Source organism: Hylobates moloch, unplaced genomic scaffold (genome assembly GCF_009828535.3).
Source record: "Hylobates moloch isolate HMO894 unplaced genomic scaffold, HMol_V3 SCAFFOLD_10, whole genome shotgun sequence".
Classification (NCBI taxonomy): Eukaryota; Metazoa; Chordata; class Mammalia; order Primates; family Hylobatidae; genus Hylobates; species Hylobates moloch.
Genome location: NW_026652285.1, coordinates 45,775,045 through 45,798,797, shown reverse-complemented (window position 1 = coordinate 45,798,797; position 23,753 = coordinate 45,775,045). Strand labels below are relative to the sequence as shown.

At 38.0% G+C, this 23,753-nt stretch overlaps 1 protein-coding gene across 1 annotated transcript in view; it reads right to left on the bottom strand.

The window, feature by feature from the left end:
• Positions 1 to 23,753, bottom strand: part of TMC1 (transmembrane channel like 1) — a 147,208-nt gene that overhangs the window by 33,805 nt on the left and 89,650 nt on the right. Inside the window, exons 10-13 of the mRNA XM_032164740.1 lie at positions 11,964 to 12,108; positions 11,131 to 11,325; positions 8,388 to 8,567; positions 8,101 to 8,262 (exon numbers count right to left, since the gene is read on the bottom strand). Of these exons, the coding sequence (XP_032020631.1) occupies positions 8,101 to 8,262; positions 8,388 to 8,567; positions 11,131 to 11,325; positions 11,964 to 12,108 (682 nt within the window). The remainder of the gene's footprint in view (positions 1 to 8,100; positions 8,263 to 8,387; positions 8,568 to 11,130; positions 11,326 to 11,963; positions 12,109 to 23,753) is intronic.

Here is a 23,753-nt window from a genome sequence, read left to right as displayed (position 1 = left end):
TTTTTGCTTGTTAAAGTGCAGGTTTCTTAGCTTTCAGGCCAACCTGTGTTCTAGGATGTGCAGAAGACAAGGTCTCAAATTCCTTCAGTTTCTAAAACTGTACTTCCTATATTTTCCTTTCTTGAATCGTATGCTGAAGATTTAGGGAGCAGCTTAGTTGTGATAAAACAGACTCGTGTTAAGCACCACAACCAGACTTCACTTCAAAGAGCCATGGAACAGGGAGACCCAAGTACCATTGTGTACTCATTTCCTATTGTTGCTGTAACAAATTGCCATAAATGTAGTGGCTTAAAACAATGCAAATTTATCTTCTTACAGTTCTGGAAGTCTGAAGTCTAAAATCAAAGTGCAGACTTGGGAAGAGAATATGTTTCCTTTCTTTTTCAGTTTCTGAGGCCACCTGCATTCCTTGGCTCTTAATCTCCTTCCTCCATCTTTAAAGCACATCATTCCAACCTCTGGTTCTGCTGTTACATCTCAATTTTCTGTTTTTTTCCCTTTATCTCCTGCTTATAAAGATCCTTATGATTTCATTAAGTCTGCTCACATAATCCACAATAATTCTTTCAAGCTGAGATCTCTAACTGAATTTCATCTGCAAAGTCCATTTTGCCATGTAACATATTTATCGTACCAGAGATTAGAATGCGGACCGCTTTAGAGGGCCATTATTTTGTCTACCACATCCTGAATCACAAGCACTCCTGTATTAAGTGCAGACGACTTTGAATTTGTTTATTATTTCATATGTAATATGTTCCTGTAAGTTGTATGAAATGTGCATGTCTGAAAATCAAATTAATAGCATATAACATGAAAGGGGAAATTTATCTGGTTCCTGAAAGCTTAACAAATAAAATAAAATAGAATTTTCAATTATACCATAATTTTTGTACTCAATCATTAATGATACATGTCTAGCATTATACACATTTACCTTATTTTTTTCTTTCACAGTTGAAATCTTGATTGGCTTAAGTTTGATGAGCATCTGATTGAGGCCTAAGATATATTTTTACATATTTGTTTAAATTATATGAATTTTATAAGACTAATGCTAGTCCTTCAATTTTTATGTTATCTTACAAAAAAATGCAGTAAAAAATTGTTCAAATAAATTTCACAAACATTACATTTAGTGCTAAACTCAACTGTTGTCTAACATACAGAAGCTTTATGACAAAAGCTGTTCTCAATGATAATCTGAAGCCCCAAAATCAATTTATGGACTGCACATTAGGAATATCAATTCTAACTAAATAAAATCATAAAAGCTTTTCAAAATACAAATTGGATTCGTATAAAAATATGAGATCTGAAGTAGATTTTTCTTGGGTTTTGTTTGGTTTTCTTTGTCTTGGTTTCCCTTAAGGGATAGAAAGCCATATGAAACATTATTTCTTTTCTCTGGTAAAGTATGGCTAGTCTTGGGCTGGGGTTATTTACAAAATCATCGTGAAAACAAATAACTTAAAATAGTATTTTATTTCTTTTAAGGGAAAATTATTTAACAAAAATTGACATTATTAAAATTTCTTAGTGTGTACTCCCCAAATTATCTATTTAAAAAAAACTTTTATTTTAGGTTTAGTAGTACATGTGAAGCTTTGTTACATAGGTAAATTTGTGTCATGGGAGTTTGTTGTACAGATTATTTTATCACCCAGGTATTAAACCCAGTACCCAATAGTTATCTTTTCTGCTGCTCTTCTCCCTTCTCTCACCCTCCACCCTCAAGTAAACCCCAGTATCTATTGTTTCCTTCTTTGTGTTCATGAGTTATCATAATTTAGCTCCCATATAAGTAAGAACATGCAGTATTTGGTGTTCCTACATGAGTTTGCTAAGGATAATAGATCCATTTTTCTGCAACAGACATGATCTTATTCTTTTTTATGGCTGCATAATATTCCATTGTGTGTGTGTGTGTGTGTGTGTGTGTGTGTGTGTGTGTATACACCACATTTTCCCTATCCAATCTGTCATTGATGGACATTTAGGTTGATTCCATGTATTTGCTATTGTGAATAGTGCTGCAATGAACATTCGCATGCCTGTCTCTTTATGATTTATATTCCTCTGGGTATATACCCAGTAATGGGATGGCTGGGTTGAATAGTTCTGCTTTTAGCTCTTTGAGGAATCGCCATACTGCTTTCCACAATGGTTGAACTAATTTACATTCCCACTAACAGTGTATAAACATTCCTTTTTCTCTGTGACCTTGCCAGCATATTATTTTTTCACTTTTTACTACTAATCACTCTGACTGGTGAGAGATGGTATCCCATTATGGTTTTGATTTGCATTTCTCTAATGATCAGTGATATGAAGTTTTATTTCATATGCTTGTTTGCCGCATATATGTCTTCTTTCGAGAAGTGTCTGTTTATGTCCTTTGCCCACTTTTTAATGGGATCCAGTTTTTTTCTTGTAAATTTGTTTAAGTTCCTTGTAGACTCTGCATGTTAGACCTTTGTCAGATGGATGGATTGCAAAAATGTTCTCCCATTCTGTAGGTTGTCTGTTCACTCTGATGATAGTTTCTTTTGCTGTACTGGAGCTCTATAGTTTAGTTAGATCCCATTTGTTAATTTTTGCTTGGGTTGCAATTGCTTCTGGCATTTTTGTCATGAAATCTTTGCTTGTGCCTATGTCCTGAATGATATTGCCTAGATTTTCTCCTTGGGTTTTTATAATTTTGGGTTTTACATTTAAGTCTTTAATCCATCTTGAGTTAATTTTTATACACGGTGTAAAGAAGAGATCCAGTTTCAATTTTCTGCATATGGCTACCAGTTCTCCCAGTAACATTTATTAAATAGGGAATATTATCCCCATTGCTTGTTTTTGTCAGATTGTCAAAGATCAGATGTTGTAGTTGTGTGGTTTTATTTCTGAGTTATCTATTCTGTTCCATTGGTCTATGTGTCTGTTCTTGTACCAGTACCATGCTGTTTTGAGTACTGTGGCCCTGTAGTATAGTTTGAAGTCAGGTAGTGTGATTCCTCCAGCTTTATTCTTTTTTCTTTGGATTGTCTTGGCTATACGAGCTCTTTTTTGGTTCCATAGGAATTTTAAAATAGTTTTTTTCTAATTCTGTGAAGAATTTCAGTTGTGGTTTAATGGGAATAGCATTGAATTTATAATTACTTTGGGCAGTATGGCCATTTTAACAAAATTGATTCTTCCCATCTATGAGCATTGAATGTTTTCCCATTTGTGTGTGTCCTCTCTGATTTCCTTGAGCAGTGGTTTGTAGTTCTCCGTGAAGAGGTCCTTCTCTTCCCTTGTTAGCTGCATTCTTAAGTATTTTATTATCTTCGTAGCAATTGTAGATGTGAGTTCATTCATGATTTGGCTCTCTGCTTGCCTGTTGGTGGTGTATAAGAATGCTAGCAATTTTGCACATTAATATCATATCCTGAGACTGCTGAAGTTGCTTATCAGCTTAAGAAGCTTTTGGGCCAAAGCAATGGGGTTTTCTAGATATAGGATCATGTCATCTGCAAACAAAGATAATTTGACTCCCTCTTTTCCTATTTTGATACCCTTCATTTCTTTCTCTTGCCTGATTGCCCTGGCCAGAACTTCAAATACTATGTTGAATAGGAGTGGTGAGAGAGGGCATCCTTGTCTTGTGCTGGTTTTCAAGGGGAATGCTTTCAGCTTTTGTCCGTTCATTATGATTTTGGCTGTGGGTTTGTCATAGAAGGCTCTTATTATTTTAAGGTATGTTCCTTCAATACCTAGTTTATTGAGAATTTTTAACATGAACGGGTGTTGAATTTTATTGAAAGCTTTTTCTGCATCAATGGAGATAATTATGTGGTTTTTCTCTTTCTTTCTGTTTATGTGATGAATCACATTTATTGTTTTGCATATGTTGAACCAACCTTCCATCCCAAGGATGATGCCTACCTGATTGTGGTGGATGAGCCATTTGATGTGCTGCTGAATTTGGTTTGCAAGTATTTTTTTGAAGATTTTTGAACTGATGATCCTCATGCTATTGGCCTGAAGATTTCTTTTTTTGTTGTGTCTCTGCCAGGTTTTGGTAGCAGAATGATACTGGCCTCATAGGATGAACTGGGGAGAAGTTCCTCCTCCTCCTCAATTTTGTGAAATTGCTTCAGTAGGAATGTTACCAGTTCTTCTTTGTACATCTGGTAGAATTCAGCTGTGAATTCATCAGGGCCTGGGCTATAATTGGGTGGTGGTAGCCTATGTCTCTTTGTAGGTCTCTGAGAACTTGCTTTATGAATCTGGGTACTCTTGTACTGAGTGCATATATATTTAGGATAGTTAGGTCTTCTTGTTGCATTGAACCCTTTACCATTATGTAATGCCCTTCTTTGCCTTTTTTCATCTTTGTTGGTTTGAAGTGTGTTTGTGTGTGCATGTGTGTGTGTTTAGTTTTTTGCATTTTTTTTTTTTGAAATTGAGAATTTCAATTTCAATAACCCCTGTTTTTTTCTGTTTTCTCTTGGTTGGTAGATTTTCTTCCATCCCTTTATTTTTAGCATGTGGGTGTTATTAAACATGAGATGGGTCTCTTGAAGACAGCATACCATTGGGTCTTGCTTTTTTTTATCCAGCTTGCTACTCTGTGCCTTTTAAATGGAGCATTTAGCCCATTTACATTCAAGATTAGTATTGATATGTGTGGATTTAATCCTGTCATTGTGTTGTTCACTGATTATTATGCTGGTTTGTTTGTATGGTTGCTTTACGGTGTCACTGGTCTGTGTATTTAAGTGTGCTTTTGTATTAGCTGGTAATAGTCTTTCCTTACTCCATTTAGTGCTCCTTTCAAGATGTCTTGTAAGGCAGGTCTGGTTGTAACAAACTCCCTCAACATTTGCTTGCCCAAAAAGCATCTTATTTCTCCTTTGCTTAGGAAGCTTAGTTTGGCCTGATATGAAATTCTTGGTTGAAGATTTTTTTTCTTTAAGAATGTTGAATATAGGCCCCTGACCACTTCTGTCTTGTAGGGTTTCAGCTGAGACATCTGCTGTTAGCCTAATGGTGTTCTCTCTGTAGGTGAACTGCCCTTTCTCTCTGGCTGCCTTTAACATTTTTTCATTTTGACCTGAGAAAACCTGACAATTATGTGTTTTGGGGATGATCTTCTTGTGTAGAATGTTGCAGGAATTCTCTGTATTTCCTAAATTTGACTGTTAGCAAGGACTGGTAGCAAATTTGCCTCTCTAGTAAGGTTGGGGAAGTTTTCATGGACAATATCCTAAAATATGTTTTCCAAGTTGTTTGCTTTCTCCCCATCCCTTTCAGGGATGCCAGTGATTCATAGATTTGGCATTTACATAATCCCATACTTCTTGGAGGTTTTGTTCTTCCCGTTTTATTCTTTTTCCTTTATTTTTATCTGACTGTCTTATTTCAGAGAGCCAGTCTTCAAGTTCTAAGATTCTTTCTTCAGCTTGGTTTTTTCTACCGTTAATACTTGTGATTGCATTGTGAAATTCCTGTATTGTGTTATTCAGCCTTATGAGACCTATTAGCTTCATTTTTATAACAGCTACTTTGTCATTCAGTTCCAGTATCGTGTTATTGTGATTCTTATTTTTCTTGGATTGGGTTTTGCCATTCTTCTGAATCTCAATAATCTTCATTCCTCTCCATAGTCTGAATTCTATTTCTGTCATTTCGGCTAGCTCAGCCTCATTAAGAACTCTTGTTGGATAACTGGTGTGGTTGTTTGGAGGACATACAACACTCTGGTCATTTGAGTTACCAGAGTTCTTGCATTGGTTTTTTCTCATCTCAGTGTGTAGGTGTTCCTTTAAGTGCAATGTAGATTGAATACAGTCAATAGACATCTTTCCTGGAAGTTTTCACAGGGCCAAGGCTTTGTGCAGGGTCTTTATTTGAAGCTGACTGCTTGTCTTTGGTTTCAGAGGAGGGTATGTTAGTGAGATATTTTTGGTGTTGATGCTTTGGGGAACGTGATCCAGTAGGTGGCACTTAAGCACATTAGACAGTTGGTAGACTCTTGCTTGGTTGTGTGGCTCCCCTGTGTTGCCTCACAGTTGCAGCCACGTTCCCTCTCAATGCTCTGAAAGTGTAGATTTCTTTCCCCCTTGAGAGCTGGCTGTAGATTACGGCTTGGCACTCCTGGGCTGCCCCTTCAGCTCTGGGGCAATCTCAGCGTTATGTTTCTTCTCCAACTTGGCAGCAGCAGAGGAAGATACCTTAGCATAGTTATGGCCAAGGGTCTTTTGCTTATCTCCTGGGAGCTCCACCCCATTGAGATGCAGGTCAGCAATTACTCCTTGCAATTAGCTCAGGATGGATGGTCTATGTTGTGGGTCCAAGCTGGGGGTTCCCTGTCTGGTGACAAGCAGGGGGGTGTGGGTAGTTAGGACCTGTGAGAGACAGACTGGCCTTCTCTCCTGGAGACAACTGCAGCTTACTGGAGGTATGGATGAGGCACTTAGGGTCTTTGTTCCTTTGTTAGTCCAAGGGTAGCAAGGGCAGTTCTACTGCAGAGGTAGTGGCAGAGAGGCTTTCAGTTGCCCCTGGGGATCCTGTCCAGGGAGTTACAGAGCTGCTACTTGATCGATAATTCTGGCAGAGAGTAGCTGGAGGCCTAGGCCTGGAGGATGTGTCTGGTGAGCAGATATGGGGATGGGCACCCATGTAAAATCTCGTCACTTTTTCATAGGGCTTCTGCAGTATATTGGGACTCCACATCCGTCCCTGGTCACCTCAGATGTTTTATTATCTGGAGGTAGCAACAGTGAAGGCTGTGAAACAGCAAAGATGGCAGCCTGCCCCTCCCTCTGGAAGCTCCAACCCAGAAATGTGCAGACCCGTTGCTGGCCCAAACGCACCTGTAGGAGGTGGTTGGAGACCCCAGTTAGGAGGTCCTACCCAGTGAGGAGGAAAGGGATTGGAGACCCATTTGAAAAAGCAGTCTGGCCACATTTTCATAGAGCAGCTATCCCGAGCTCGGGATCTGCTTCAGCCACTGGTTGGCTTGGACTCTCTGAAGCCTAAACAATGGAATGGCCAAGTCAACCAAACAGCAAAGATGATGGCCTACACTTTCGCCCAGGAGCTCTGTCTCAGGGAGGTGCAACACTTCTACCAGTGACTGGCTGGAGTTCCAAGCCAGTGGGTTTCATTCTGTGAGATGCTGTGAAGTGGGGCCTGCAGACTGTCACTGGATTCAGCCCCTTTTCTAAGGGGTGTGGTTGGGGGATCTAACCTCCTGCTTTGCCAGAGGTATAGCTACTTTTGACTGGAAGCCCGAAAAGGAAAAGCCCAGGTATCTAAGTCTCCCAGGTCTCTGCATGTGCTTAAGTGGCTGCTCTGCTGAGACTCCACATAGCTCTGTGTGTCGGACTGGAGACCCTGGTGGAGTGGGTTCATGAGGGGATCTCCTGACACAAGGTTTCCAAAGATCCATGGGAGAAGTGTGGGTTCCCAAGGTCCTGCATTCACTCACAGCTTCCCTGGGCATAGGAGGATCTCTTTGCTTCATATCACTACCAGGTGGGCTGTCACCCTGCCTTGCTTTTCTCTGCTCTCCATGGGTCAAGTTGTTTCCTTGATTAGATCCAATGCATGTACCTGGATGTTTCAGTTGAAGGTGCTATATTTACTCAACCCTTCTATTCCTCTCCATGAGAGCCATGCACACTAGCTGCTTCTAGTCGGCTGTCTTGGCCACCCCCTAAGACTCTATTTTTGTTTGTTTGTTGTTTTGTTTTGTTTTACAGCAAACAAGTAACACTAAATAGAGTTCCATTTAAATATTTGCTCTGGCCTGTATCTAAATCTAGTGCTTTATTATAACACAGATAGTAAACATCTCTTTGCACCATTTTCAACTATCCTTCCTTTATATACAACTATAAATGGGGCATACAAATAGTATTTACCTCAAGGGATAGATTTGCAAACAGTGTGAGATAATATACATGAAATTCAGAGCCAGCACACAGTCAACATTCAACAAATCTTAACTATTTTTACTAATAAGCAATTTTTAAAAAGCCAATCTTATGGAAGATATATTGACTCTCTTTTTTTAATCTACTAATTGCCATACACTTCTGTTGGTGGCATTACCTGTCCCACCATTGTTTCCCAGCAAGGTCCTCGAGGTACATCTGCAGGGTGAACAAAAAAGGGTGGTCCAGTGCTATTTTCAGAGAATGATGCATTGTAGGCCTTGATCATATTGGCTTCCCAAAGGGTAATATTGGCCTTTACTAGCTTCTCTTCTTCAATCTAGAAAGCAAAAAGATAGAAACTAAAATGAAGACAACAGAGATTTCAAAGGCATTTCTGGCAAACTTGAGACTGGGAATTGAACAACACTCTTACAGCAAGGACAATCCAGAAACAAGGCTTACCTTGTTGTTAATCTCATCCATTAATGCAAGAATAAATACGTATAAATTGCCTAAAAGAAGAGCAAAAATGCGTCCCAGTAGCCATTTCAAAGCGATGAGAGGATGGTAGTCTTCTAATTCGGCAAATAAGTCAAACAATGTTGGACAGAACATCCCTAGGAGGGACATAACCATGTTCATCTACAAGGAGGCACAAGGGAGAAACTAGATTAATGGTGTTTAAAGTTATTATTGCTCTTTGCCAGAATTTTGGAAGATTCTGAGCTAGGCTTCTTTGATCTTTTTTAAGACTAAAAATGATTATTTTATGCACGTTTAGAATTTGATCTCAATAAAATGACAAGGACAATATTCAATTCACATTCTCAAGATAGGCATGTGACTAAGTGTGTGTATGTGCCAGTAGTGACAGTCTGTTTCCTGGTATAGTGAGGGCGGCAATTTACATCAGTCTCTACACAGAGAACACATATTGTTCTATGTGGTAACTGATTCTGATATGGTGATGCACTTCACAACAAGATTTCCAAATGAAATGGAAAATGATCTGCTTGAGGAGGAGGTTCAAACTGAAAATTCTAATCTGACAATCATCAGCATATGGGCTAGTTTAATCAGTTAGAATGGATGAATTCCCTGAGATGGGCCTAGGCCTAAATATTGAATTTTGGCAAACGTAAACTTTTAAGGCCAGAAACATAAACACATAAAATGAGTTTTATTAAAGGAAACAGAAGACACTCAGATAAATAAATGGAGAACACATGACATAATGTTATGGAAGCCAACGTAGAAAAGTTTCAAAAGAAGGAATGGGCTATAATTTCAGAGACAAGAGAATAATGCAGGGGTGGGGAGAGTGGGGAGAGAGAAAGAAGAAGGAATAGAAACATGAAAAGTAGGAAACATGTGCTTCTTATTTCCTGGATGTTTGGCAACATTATGATGATATTATTTGGCTAAAGGAAGTAAATAAAAAGAATCCAAAACATGTACTACCTTTCTAATGGGGAAATACCGATTTTAGGTAACTCTGGTGACTATCTTCTTTCCCAAATACCCGGCTCAAACTGTCACCACTAAACATTTCCTATTTTCTCCTGTGGACATCGTGGTGTGAATAATTATAATAACTACCAGACTATATTTAGAAAACAATTGCTATTAGATTTTTGTCATTTTTATTAAAACATTATATAAGTATGACCAACAGGATCCAAATCTCAGCATGACATAATACAAAATCAGCATGCTGTAATTTTAGACTAATGTAAAGAAAATTTGGCTTATCCTGTGCAATCTTATGCAAGGCAAATTTAAATATGGTTTCATCAAATTTGTAAAGTTACTCATGAATCTCCATTATTACCTTCATTGGCCCCTAGGACTCAGAGGGTCCCTAAAATAGATGTTAAAGAGGTTCTTACAAAGAATAGTTATTTTATTGATAATCAACTACCCATCCTTTAATATGGTTTATTTATACAAAAACATAACCAATATAAATAATGGACCAAAGCTGCATGATAATGTTACCTCCATGTACTCTTACAATTATGAGACCATTTTGAAAGCAAATTTAGTAAATGCTTTGAGGTGTTCCTCCATTTTTCATTTTAAATAAATAAAAGCCCTCTGCTAACCTACTTATATTTTACAAGTTTTTATGACATGACTGTATATTAAAGTCTTTAAAATATCTAGTCCCATCTCTATTGGTACCACTTCTGAAATACTCAGAATGTTATTTGGAACCTTTTTCTGTAAGTAGATTATATCATTTGCTGTCCAAGATTTTTAGAAAATTCTATGCTTATGAAGACATATTTTAATTCTTTTGATATATACTGTTCTGCAGAAGTTTCAGTGTGGGAAGTCTACACTTCCCACAGCCTAAATCTGCACATACTTTGAAAATGCCCAAGCTCAAAATGACGTCATATCATACACACAAGCATTTTATGAACGGGAACAGACTCTAGCAACAACTCATGACCAATGGTTTTCTCATTCTAAATGATCTATGTCTAACCTCCTTTCTCTGACTCACTAAATGGGCAGATACTCTAAAGGCAAACTACGGTCATAATGTTTAATTCCTGGAAAAGAGCTGGCCTTCTTCATTTGAATAGCATTTAAAGGGAGAAAAAGTAAGGTACAGGGCAGGAAGAAATGGAGATGGAGATGTTGCAGTTAGGCTTCTAATGAAAACAGAGGGAAGCCCAGACATGCCCAAAGGTGGAGAAGCAATCTGAGTGTTTCCAGTGAGATCAACATAGGAATCAGTGGCTTTATCATGGCTGCTTCAAAAAGTTCAGGCAACAATTTGATCTTTTAATGACATGAAGGATTTACAGAGAAAGCAGCAAGAGCCTTGGACTCGAAGTCAAGATTCCTAGGTTCTCACCCTGACTCTTCTCCTAACTCTGTGATCATAAACATATAATGCAATCTCTTGAGATTTATCATTCCCATCTATAAAACATAATGATTGGACTACGTGTTTTTTAATATCTTTTCTGACTCTAACTTTCCATCATGTCACAAAATGAAAAACAGACAGTCCAGATTTAGAAATAAGACTAGAATAGAATGGAAAGTGTGCAACAGTGTTGGTTAACTGTAAGGGCAGGATAGGGGATAGGTAAAGTGTGGCCTTTTTAAATGTTCCGTCAAAGAAACATAACCCACAAAAGAAACAAATGTCAGGTTCTAAGCACATAAAAAGCATGCAGAGACGAACTTCATTTTTTTCCCACCACCCAAGGGTGTCAGGATCTTGCTGTGCAAATTCCTGGGATCGCTTCACAGCCCAAAAGATGAGGTATCCACTCCCTCCAAGTGTTAGAAACACGAAGAAGTTAGCCAGAAACCTCAGGAATCTGATCAAGTGGACGTTTTCTTCTACTTGGGCTGCTTTTTCTTCTGTGATAGCTTCCTGTATCCATGCAAAAAACAAACAATCAAAAAACACAAAATAGAATATCTTAGCTACATTTTAAAAGTATCAAAACCTCAAGTTATTTTTACAATCATCAGAATGTGAGGAATGACAATGTAAACTAAATCTGAGATTCCGCAAACCAGGTGAATATTGCCAACAAATGATGGCAAGTAAGAGACAGAAGGAAGAATTCTTGCAAACTGTGATTGCTCTAATATTAGGATAGTCTTCACTCTAAAAATCTTCATTCCAGTGAATTAAAAAAAAAAACAACTACAAAATAACGTTTTAGGGTCACTTCAATATTGTGCTTATTCCTGTATTAATTAGTGAATATTGTTCTAGTTTTAAAAATATCTCATTCTGATTACTCATGGTCCTATTTCAATCCAGTAACATTATTTTATTACCAGATTTAGAGAAGAAAAGTCTTTAAGGAATAATAGTGCTGTTGTGGGTCATGGAAGATTTTCCAGTTATAATCAGAACCATGGCAAGATCTTGGTAGACAGAAATCATGAGTTAATCTTTCATGTAAATTGTCAAGATACTGCACTAGCTGGACCAGATGGAATGCCTCCAATTTTCTCTTAGAAATACAAATAGCAGGCTTTTGAACTTGGTGCCTCTACCTTAAAGTTCATTGTGATAGAATTAAATTTGTTGTCTGCTGTCTCAGGATTGCCGATCAGGTAGTCCCAGCTGGTAAAGACCTTCCAGCTGAAATTGAAAGTGTTGTCATCTCCACCTCCATCATCACCAATGTTTTTGGTCATTCTGCAAAAACAGGAAGTTTAACCCAACAGCCAGAAAAAGTGAGATAGGGGAAATAGAGAGCAACAAAACATGATCATGAGTGTTGAAGTGGACAAGCAATAGCGAAAAGACATATATTTTATAACAAGTTTGTTCTAATAACCAGAAAATAGTTTCTTTTTAAATTTTATTTTTGTTCAATTGTTGAAGTTATTCACTTTCTAGGCCTTCAAGATTAATAAACTACTAAGCACTGGAGATTTGAATAATTCAACATGTATATAAAAACATATTTTTATGTGTTTTGTTAAACTGAGATAATTAGTTCTTAACCTTTGGTAGGACAAGAATTTCTTTAAGAATATGATGAAATTTATTGAATCCCTCCCCAGGGGAAAAGAAACATATGTACTGACTTTTACATTGCTCCACACAACTTTAGTTGGTTCCCAGACCATCTGAAGCCTCTGGATGGATTAAACCAGGCAAAGAAACTCCTATGTAAATTTTAATTCTCCCTAGAATCTCACCCCAAATAGAGATTACATTGAGTACATTAAATTTCCATCTACTCTACAATTCTTGAATAAAAATCAACATTTTTATACAACCTTAATGCCAAGTGGTTTTATATGTATATATATGTGATTTTATGTATATTTTAATCAGTAATTAAATGTGTGTATATATATATGTGTGTGTGTATATATATATGTATTTGCATGGAGAGCTTAAAATGCATTTACTCACAGGTTTATTTTAGTGGTTAGAGATCTATATCCTATATACTCCACTTCCTTTTTTCCCTTTCACTATAAATAGCAAAATTAAAATTTCATATGACACAAATTATAAAATGGTCCCATAAGGTTTTGGTTTTTAAAATATTATAGTCATATAAACCCCAAAGAAGAAACGGGCACAATGACATAAAGCTGACGTTGTAGGTTGACAGGTATCTCTAGATCATCTACATTCCCCCTCTATTAGCCACACTTATCATGGAGGCTCATACATTTTAAATAGGCTAGCATGTAAGGAAAAATAACAACAGATCATTATTCCTTTCATCCATCTACCACTTTACCCTTTGCAAATGGTGATTGTGTGTGCTTTCACATTTGTTCTCTTTAAAATCTCAGCAAGAAGTCAAGGTAGTTACTCTCCTTTTTACAGATAAGGAAGCTGAAACTCAAAGGCATGAAATAATTTTCTGGACATTATCCAGCAGTGAACCACAGAGATAAGTCAAGGGCTCAGATTTTCTGACTTTGCTCCAGTGCTCAAGCTAGGACACCATGAGGTATGAAAAGCCGTATAAAATGCTTTTTTTTTTGAGGTCAAAAAGGGTTGAAAGCAGAGATTCCCTATGGTTTAACCTAGGAAGAAAATGACTTATTTGATTAATATGCCACTATCCAGTTTTTGCACTGTCATTGACCAAGGGCAGGGCTTCAAGTAAAAATGGCCACTTGGCAGATAAGTCTTGAATGGAGTTTTATCACTGGCAAAGTTTTGAGCGGAAGCCAGCCTCCCAGGGAAGGGATCCCAAACTGAATGAGCAGACTGGGAATATCTAACATGTGTGAAAGGTGTGAAAGGGTGTGAAAAGAAGTGGAAGACTGAAAGGAATAAGGAAAGATGCCCAAGGCAAACCTGCTTGCAACACATTTTTATTGAGATATGGCCATGATAGCTATAAGCTCTACTCTTTGTCTATAGAGCAAAATATATACAAGTTTATGAAAACTGCTCATTTTTTAAGACTGCTATCATTTTCAACCACCTTATCTGAGAAGCAATCTCAATATATCACTTGCTTTGCCAGGGGAGTTAGCAAAGGCAATTCTAGCATATATGTTGTTGCCTAAGGTGTTTTTTTTTTTTTTTTTTTGAGACGGAGTCTTGGTCTGTCGCCCAGGCTAGAGTGCAGTGGCGCGATCTCAGCTCAATGCAAGCTCTGCCTTCCGGGTTCACGCCATTCTCCTGCCTCAGCTTCCTGAGTAGCTGGGACTACAGGCGCCCGCCACCATGCCTGGCTAATTTTTTGTATTTTAGTCGAGACGGGGTTTCACCATGTTAGCCAGGATGATCTCGATATTCTGCCTCGTGATCCACCCACCTCGGCCTCCCAGAGTGTTAGGATCACAGGTGTGAGCCACCGCGCCCGGCCTGCCTAAGGTTTTTATACTGAATTTCTTGACTTGGACCACAAGTTTGTAGCTCCATTTATACCTGAGGTCATTTGGTTATTTCATGGGTGCATGTGGAGGTTTTTAACAAATCAAATAAATGCCTCTTTAAATCCTAAACCAACAGGGTCACTATAATGTAGCCTCTGCTAAAATGAAAGTTGAGAAGAGGAAGGGGATTGAGAGGCAGGTAGGAAACAATTTTCTAGAAGCCCACAGGATAAGACCACACAAGACAAAGAAAATTACCGTAAAAGCAATACTAAACAACATGTGGAATAGTTCTCTCTTTTCCATGGTTTTAGTTACTTGTGATCAATTCATGGTTCCAAAAATACTAAATGGAAAACTCCAGAAATAAACAATTCATATTTTAAGTTTTACGATGTTTCGAGTACTGTGATGAAATTCCTCACCTTCCCACCTCACCCTGCCCAGGATGTGAATTCTCCCTTTGTTTAGTGTGGATGCATCCTGTGGATACAATAGTATACCCATGTTGTTAGTAGTCATCTCAGTTATCAGACTCACTATTACAGTAAGGCAATGCTTGGGTTCAAGTAACCCTTATGTCATGCAATACTCTCAAAGTGCAAAAGCAGTGATGCTGGCAATTCAGATATGCCACAGATAAGACTTAAAGTGCTTCCTTTAAGTGAAAAGGCAAAAGTTTTTGACCTAATAAGGAAGGAAAAGAAAATCATACTGAGGTTGCTAAGATCTACAGTAAGAACAAATCTTCTATCCATGAAATTGTGAAGAAGGAAAAAGAAATTAATGATAGTTTTGCTGTTGTACCTCAAACTGCAAAAGTGATGGTCACAGTGTGTGATTAAAATTTAGTTAAAGTGGAAAAGTCATTAAATATGTAGATAGAAGACATGAAAAGAAACACGTTCCAACTGACAGCAATAGAATTTGCTATCCTTAGTTTTAGACATCCACTGGGGGTCTTAGAACATATCCCCTGAAGACAAGAGGGTGATACTAATTTAAATTATTTTTCCCCCAGATAATTTTTTTAATTATTATTTTTTTCTTTCCAATTTTTATTTTAGGTTCAGGGAATGCATGTGCAGGTTGCTTACATGGGTAAATTGCATGTTGTGGGGGTTTGGTGTACCAATTATTTCATTACTCAGATGATGAGCGTAGTACCTAATAGATAGTTTTTCAAAACTCACCTTGCTCCCACCCTCCATCCTCACATAGGCCCTGGTGTCTATTGTTCCCTTCTTTGTGTCCATGTATACTCAATGTTTAGCTCCCATTTACAAGTGAGAATATGAGGTATTTGGTTTTCTTTTCCTGCATTAATTCACTTAGGATAATGGCCTCCAGCTTCATCAATGTTGCTGCAAGACATAGTTTAATTCTTTTTTATGGCTGCATAGCATTGCATGGTGTATATATACTACATTTTCTTCATCCAGTACACTGTTGACGGACATCTAGGTTGATGCCATGTTTTTGCTGTTTTGAATAGTGCTGTGGTGAACATATGAGTACATGTGTCTTTGTAGTACAATGATTTCTACTCCCTTGGTATTTACCCAGTAATTGGATTGCTTGGCTAAATGGTAGTTCTGCTTTAAGTTCTTTGAGAAATTTTCAAACTGCTTGCCACAGTGGCTGAACTAATTTACATTCCCACCAACAGCATCTAAGTGTTCCCTTTTCTCCGAAGTCTTGCCAGCATCTTTTTTTGTTTGTTTGTTTGTTTGTTTTTAACAATAGTCATTTTGATGGTGTGAGATAGTATCTCATTGTGGCTTTACTTTGCATTTCTCTAATGATTAGTAATGTTGAGTAATTCTTTATATGCTTAATGGCCGTGTGTGTCTTCTTTTGAGAAGTGTCTGTTCATGTCTTTTACCCATTTTAATGGTTTTTTAGGGTTTTGTTTGTTTTGTTTTTGCTGGTTAGTTTAAGTTCCTTATAGATTCTGGATATTAGACTTTTCTTGGATGCATAGTTTGCAAATATTTTTCTCATTCTGTTGGTTGTCTGTTTAGTCTGTTGATAAATTCTTTTGCTGTGCAGAAGTTCTTTAGTTTAATTAGGTCCCACCTATCAATTTTGTTTTTTATTGCAATTGCTTTTGGAGTCTTCTTAATGAAGGATTTGCCATATCCAGAATAGTATTTCCTAGGTTTTCTTCAAGAGTTTTTATAGATTAGTTTTAAAAACTAAAAATTTATAGTTTTAGATTTTACATTTAAGTCTTTAACCCACCTTGAGTTGATTTTTGTAGATGGTGAAAGGAAAGAGTCCAGCTTTGATCTTCTAGATAGGGCTATCCAGTTATTCCAATGCTATTTATTACCCAGGGAGTCCTTTCCCCATTGCTTGTTTTTGTTAACTTTGTCAAAAGTCAGGTTCTTTTTTTTTTTTTTTTTTTTTTGAGACGGAGTCTCGCTCTGTCGCCCAGGCTGGAGTGCAGTGGCGCAATCTCGGCTCACTGCAAGCTCCGCCTCCCAGGTTCACGCCATTCTCCCGCCTCAGCCTCTCCGAGCAGCTGGGACTACAGGCGCCCGCCACCACACCCGGCTAATTTTTTTGTATTACCATGGTGATCTCCTGACCTTGTGATCCGCCTGCCTCGGCCTCCCAAAGTGCTGGGATTACAAGCGTGAGCCACCGCGCCCGGCCAAAAGTCAGGTTCTTGTACGTGTGCAGCTTTATTTCTAGATTCTCTAACCTATTCCATTGGTCTATGTGGTGGTTAATATTAGGTGTCAACTTGATTGGATTGAAGGATGCCTAGATAGCTGGTAAAGTATTATTTCTGGGTGTGTCTGTGAAGGTGTTGCCAGAGGAGACTGATGGTTGAGTCAGTGGACTGGGAGGGGAAGACCCACCCTCAATGTGGATGGGCACCATCTCATCAGCTGCACGGTGGCTAAAACCAAGGAGGTGGAAGAAAGTGGGGTAAGCTGGCTTGCTGAGTCTTCTGGCTTTCATATTTTTGCTGTACTAGATGCTTCCTTCCATCCTCCTGCCCTTGGATATCAGACTCCAGGTTCTTTAGCATTTGGACCCTGGGACTTACACCAGTGGTCTGCCAGGGGCTCTCAGGCCTTCAGCCACAGAATGAAGGCTACATTGTCGGTTTCCCTGTTTTTGAGGCTTTTGGACTCAGACTGAGCCACTCTTGGCTTCTTCCTTTCTCAGCTTGCAGACGGCCTGCCACGAAACTTCACCTTGTGATCGTGTGAGCCTTTCTCCCTAATAAGCTCCCTTTCATATATATATATATTTGTATATGTATTTTTATATATGTATTTATATATATGTATTTATATATGTGTATTTATATATATGTATTTATATATATATGAAATACATATATTATATCCTATTAGTTCTGTCCCTCTAGAAAGCCCTGACTAATACAGTCTATGTGCCTGTTTTTCTATCAGTATCATGAGGTTTTAGTTACTGTAGCCTTGTAGCATAGTCTGAAGTCAGGTAGTGTGATTCTGATGCCTCCAGCTTTTTAAATTTTTTTACTTTTTAGCTTGTGATAGCTTTGGATATTCAGGGTGTTTGGGTTCCATATGAATGTTAAATAGTTTCTTCTAACTCTAAAAACTGTTATTTGTATTTTGATAGAAATAGCATTGAATCTGTAAAGTGTTTTGGGCAGTATGGCCATTTTAACAATATTAATTCTTCCCATCTATGAGCATGGAATTTTTCCATTTGTTTGTGTCATTTCTGATTTCTTTAAGCTATGTTCTGTAATTCTCATTGTAGAGATTTTTCACCTCCCTGGTTAGCTATATTCCTAGATATTATATTCTTTTTGTGGCTATTGTGAATGAAATTGCATTCCTGGTTTGGCTTGAACAATATTGGTGTATAGAAATGTACATTGGTTTTTTATTCTGAAACTTTGCAGAAGTTGTTTATCAGATCTAGGAGCCTTCGGGCAGAGACTATGTGGTTTTCTAGGTATAAAATTATATTGTCCACAAAGAGAGATAGTTTGACTTCCTCTATTCCTATTTGCATGCCTTTTATTTCTTTCTCTTGCCTAATTGCTCTGGCTAGGACTTCCCGTACTAAGTTGAATAAGTATAGTGAGGGTGGGTATCCTTGTCTTGTTCCAGTTCTCAAGGGTAATGCTTCCAGCTTTTGCCTGTTCAGTATGATGTTGGCTGTGAGTTTGACATAGATGGCTCATTATTTTGAAGTATGTTCCTTCAATGCCTAGTTTTTTCAGAGTTTTTAACATGAAAGGATGTTGAATTTTATCCAAAGCCTTTTCCGCGTCTATTAAGATGATCATGTAGTTTCTGTTTTTCATTCTGTTTACGTGATAAATCACATTTATTTATTAGTATATGTTGAACCAACCTTGCATCCCAGGAATAAAGCCTACTTGATCATGGTAAATTACTTTTGGGAGTGCTGGTGGATTTGGTTTGCTAATATTTTGTTGAGGATTTTTGCATCTATGTTTATCAAGAATATTGGCCTGAAGTTTTATTTTCTCATTGTGTCTCTGCCAGGATTTGGTATCAGAATGATGCTGGTCTCATGGAAGGAGTTAATGAGGCATCCCTCCTCCTCAAGTTTTTGAAATAGTTTCAGTAGGATTGGCACCAACTCTTCTTTATACATCTGGTAGAATTTGGCTGTGAATTTGTCTGGTCCAGGACTTTTTCTGGTTGATAGGCTTTTTATTACTGATTTAATTCTAGAATTTGTTATTGGTCTGTTCAGGGTTTCAATTTCTTCCTGGTTCAATCTTGGGAGGTTATATGTTTTCAGGAATTTATCCATTTCTTCTAAGTGTTCTAGTTTGTGTGCATAGAAGAGTTTGCAATAATCTCTGAGGGTTTTTTGTGTTTCTTTTGAGTTGTTGGTAATGTCCTTTTTGTCATTTCTGATTGTGTTTATTTGAATCCTCTTTTTTCTTTATTAATCTAGCTAGTGGTCTATCAGTCTTATTTATACTTTCAAATAGACAACTCTTGGATTTATGTATCTTTTGTACGGCTTTTTGTGTCTCAGTTTCATTCAGTTAGGTCTGATTTTGGTTATTTCTTATCTTCTGCTAGCTTTGGGGTTGGTGTGCTCTTGTTTCTCTAGTTTCTCTACATGTGATGTTAAGTTGTTAATTTGAGATCTTTCTAACTTTTTGATGTGGGTGTTTAGTGCTATAACTTCCCTTTTAAACTGCTTTAACTGGGTCCCAAAGATTCTGGTATGTCATGTCTTTGTTCTCACTAGTTTCAAATAATTTCTTAATTTTTGCCTTAATTTCATTGTTTGCCCAAAAGTCATTCAGGAGAAGGCTATTTAATTTCCATGTAATCATGTGATTTTTAGAGATCCTCTTGGTATTGATTTCTATTTTTATTGCACTGTGATCCGAGAATGTTGTTGGTGTGATTTCAGTTTTTCTTAATTTGTTGAGAATTGCTTTATGAGGGAGCGTGTGGTTGATTTTATAGTTTGTGCCATTTGCAGATGAGAAGAATGCATATTCTGTTGTTGTTGGGTGGAGTGTTCTGTAGATGTCTGTTAGGTCCATTTGGTCATGTGTTGAGTTCAGGTCCCAAATACCTTTGTTAGTTTTCTGCCTCGATAATCTGTCTAATACTGTCAGTAAGGTGCAGAAGTCTCTTGCTATTATTGTGTAGTTATCCAAGTATTTTGTGGGTCAAGAACTTATTTTATGAACCTGGGTGTTCCAGTGTTGGGTACATATACATTTAGAATAATTAAGTCTTCTTTCTGAATTGAATCTTTTATCTTTATGTAATCCTCTTCTTTGTCCCTTTTTGATTATTGTTAGGTTAAATTCTGTTTGGTTTGAAATAAAAATAACAAGCTCTTCTCTTTTTGTTTTCTGTTTGCTTGATAGATTTTTATCAATTTCTTTATGGCTTGATGGATTTTTATCAATCTCTTTATTTTGAGCCTGTGGGTGTCACTGCATGTGAGATGGGTCCCTTGAAGACAACATATAGTTGATTCTTGCTTCTTGATCCAACTTGCCACTCTGTGCCTTTTGAATGTGGCATTTAGCCCATTTACATTTAAGGTTAATATTCATATGTGAAGATTTGATCCTGTCATGGTGTTGTTAGTTGGTTGTTATGTGGACTTGATTGTGTAGTTGCTTTATAGTGTCGATGGTCTATGTACTTACGTGTGTTTTTGTGGTAGTTGGTAACAGTTTTTTATTTCCATGTTAGCACTTCCTTAAGGACCTCTTGTAAGGCAAGTGTGATAGTAATGAATTCCTTTAGCATTTGCGTGTCTGAAAAGGATTTTATTTCTCCTTTGCTTATGAAGCTTAGTTAGGCTGGATATGAAATTCCTAGTTGAAATTTCTTCTCTTTTAGGATGGTGAATATAGGCCCCAATCTCTTCTTGCTTGTACTGCTTCTGCTGAAAGGTCTGCCATTAGTGTGATGGGTTCTTTTTATAGATGCCTTTCCCTTCTCTCCAGCTGCCTTTAATATTTTTTCTTTTGCATTGACCTTAAAGAATCTGAGGGCTATGCGTCTTGGAGATGGTCATCTTTTACAGGATCTTGCAGGGGTTCTCTGAATTTTCTGAATTTGAATGTTGACCTCTCTAGTGAGGATGGGGAAATTTTCATAGGCAGTACCCTCAAATATGTTGTCTAACTTGCTTTCTCTCTCCCCCTCTCTTTCAGAGATGTCAGTGAGTCATAGGTTTTGTCTTTTTTACATAATTCTATATTTCTTGGAGGCTTTGTTCATTCTTTTTTATTCTTTCTTTTTTATTTTTGTCTGACTGAGTCAATTTGAAGAACCACTTTTGAGCTCTGAGATTCTTTCCTCAGCTTAGGCTGTTCTGCTCCTGATACTTCCAATTGTATTATGAAATTATTGTAATGGGGTTTTCAGCTCTATCAGATCAGCTTGGTTCTTAAAATGACTATTTTGTCTTTCAGCTCTTGTATTGTTTTACTGGATTTTTAGGTTCATCGTATTGGGTTTTAACTTCCTACTAAATCTCAACAATCTTCATTGCCATCCAGACTCTGAATTCTATGTCTGTCATTTCAGCCATCTCAGTCTGATTAAGAACCATTGGTGGGGAGCTAGCATGGTCATTTGGAAGTGAGAACACACTCTGGCTTTTTGAGTTGCCCTAGTTCTTTTGCTGGTTTTTTCTCATCTGTGTGAGCTGATGTTTCTTTAATCTTTAAAGTTGAAATTCTTTGGATGGGGCTTTTTGCTTTTATATTCTTTGATGCCTTTGAGGGTTTGACTGTGATATAAGTTGGGTCTAGTCAACTGGCTTCATTTCTGGCTGATTTCAGGGGACCTGGGCTCAGCTCAGCACTCCTGGACTGTGTGCTGTAACCCGACAGTATAGGACCAGGCACATAGCTTTGTTCTCTGGCCTCTCAAGGTTAAACACCTGCTGTGCTGAAGGAGCTGAGGTGTTTCCAGTCTGTTAACAACAATGCTCCATGAGGGTTGCTGGCAAAAGTGCTTTGTCGGGGCAGTGGCAGTGGGATCTGTGCTCATGTGTCCATGGCAGCAGAGCAGCAGGGTCCATGCATATCTGTGTATTGGCAAAGCAGAGGGGGGAGGCTGCAGGTGGTTGTGTGCGGGTGGAGGCTTGTCTTCAGAAGCTCTCCAACAGTTGGTTGGGGTCTGCCAACAAAGAAGCTATGGTGATGGCCTTTAGGAATTGCCCCAGTTGGACATCCAAGCCTGTGCTGCAAGTGGGCACAGCCCGGCATGAACCTCAGGAAAGGCTGGCAGACAAGAGAGGCACTCAGATCAGAATGGCCTCATTCCATGGGCAAGACAGCCCTACTCTGTATTGGTCTGACAGTCAACAAAGGCCAAAGCCTACAGGGGCATGGTGAGTCTTCAGGGATGGTTGTCCTTGGCTGTGCTCTACTTCAGTCTTTCCTCTGCCAAATCCTCTGAACTCCACACAGTCTGGAGTCCTGTCCCTGTCAACTCTTCAAGCAGCTCTCCCTATCAGTTCAAATATCCATGGGGGTCATCGAGACTCCTGCAGCTAGAATTATGGAGGTCCATGGTGAGAGTGGGCTACTCCACACCTATTTAACTCTCCCTTCCTCAGGAGACACTCGGAGCCAGGAATGAGTCCTAGAACTCATTCGTGAGCATAGCATTCCAAGCTTCCTCCAACTTCAGCACAGAGTCTACATCCTCCCTCCATCCACTCTCAATGCCTCCCTTCTGAAGATCTACTTGGAGTGTGCCAATCTTCTTAATACCCTGGTTGCTCACAGGGAGAAACTCTTCCTGGTTGCATCTTGTTAGCCATCTTGGCTTTTCTCAATTATTTAAAATTCTTGAGGATGAAGAAGCTGTAGCAAATATTTGACTGCACAGGATAACAACAACATAAAATTATACTACATTGGCCAAAACCACTGGTCATTTCTTTGTTTACAATATTTCCCCAACTGAGCACCACAGGGGCAAGGACTTTATTTTGCTCATCATGAAATACCCAGGTACTGGATAGTTCTCTTAGATTACCCATTCTAGGTGCTCCACAAATAGTAATTAAATGAATGAATACATGAATTGTCATTCTAGAAGTAAACTTAGCACTGGAAAGAGCCTCACCAAGTAAATACATGCAGCATAAATTGCTTTTTTGCATGGCACAATACATATAATAAATGTATACCATATATACTTGTTATGCTATCACTATTTAGTTCTGTCTTTGCCATTATGATAAGTTTTGACAATATCACCTCACTTTGTAAATAGCTGCCATTCATTGTGAACTGCTACTATCCTTATTAGTCCATGCTTGCAAGAAGACAGTTTTTTATGTTAAGTTTTATAATCTAGATGCAGTTCATAGAGCAGTAATATAAAATGGAAGGTGGTGACTTTATGTATTGCTTTTCCACTCCAAGCATTTTTGAAACAAGGTCAACTATACTTTGAGGAAGATGAGATAATCATATGTTTTGTGGGATTTGCCAGAATATCACACCCTATAGGTCAGGTCCACTTACCCTTCCATAACCTTCTCTAGGGTCTGAAATTCATCATTACATACATCAAACATTATGATCTCCAATGAAAATATCTCTGAGAAGTAAAATATTAGACTGGGGTCTATGAGGCACTCTGACTGCTTTCTACTAAATAGATAAGGAGAAATTCCTTCCACAAAGAATAAAATTAATTGGGGGTGGGAATTTGGGGAGGAAAAAGAAACAATTTCAATGTTAAGAAATTAAGGACGTCAAGAGATATCGAAGATATTTAGGCAGAGTATCAGGTAGGTCATAACTGTCTGGGTAAACATGTACCAAAGAAGTGAAAAGAAAATGGACAAAGGCACTGACATCTAAGTAGAAGGAAGAAAATAAAGTCTCATTGATTTAGAAATGGTGTGTGTGAAGCTGGCCATGATTTATCTTGGAATATGCAAGAGTCTTATAGAACAAGGACTTGGTTTTGATAGGTTTAA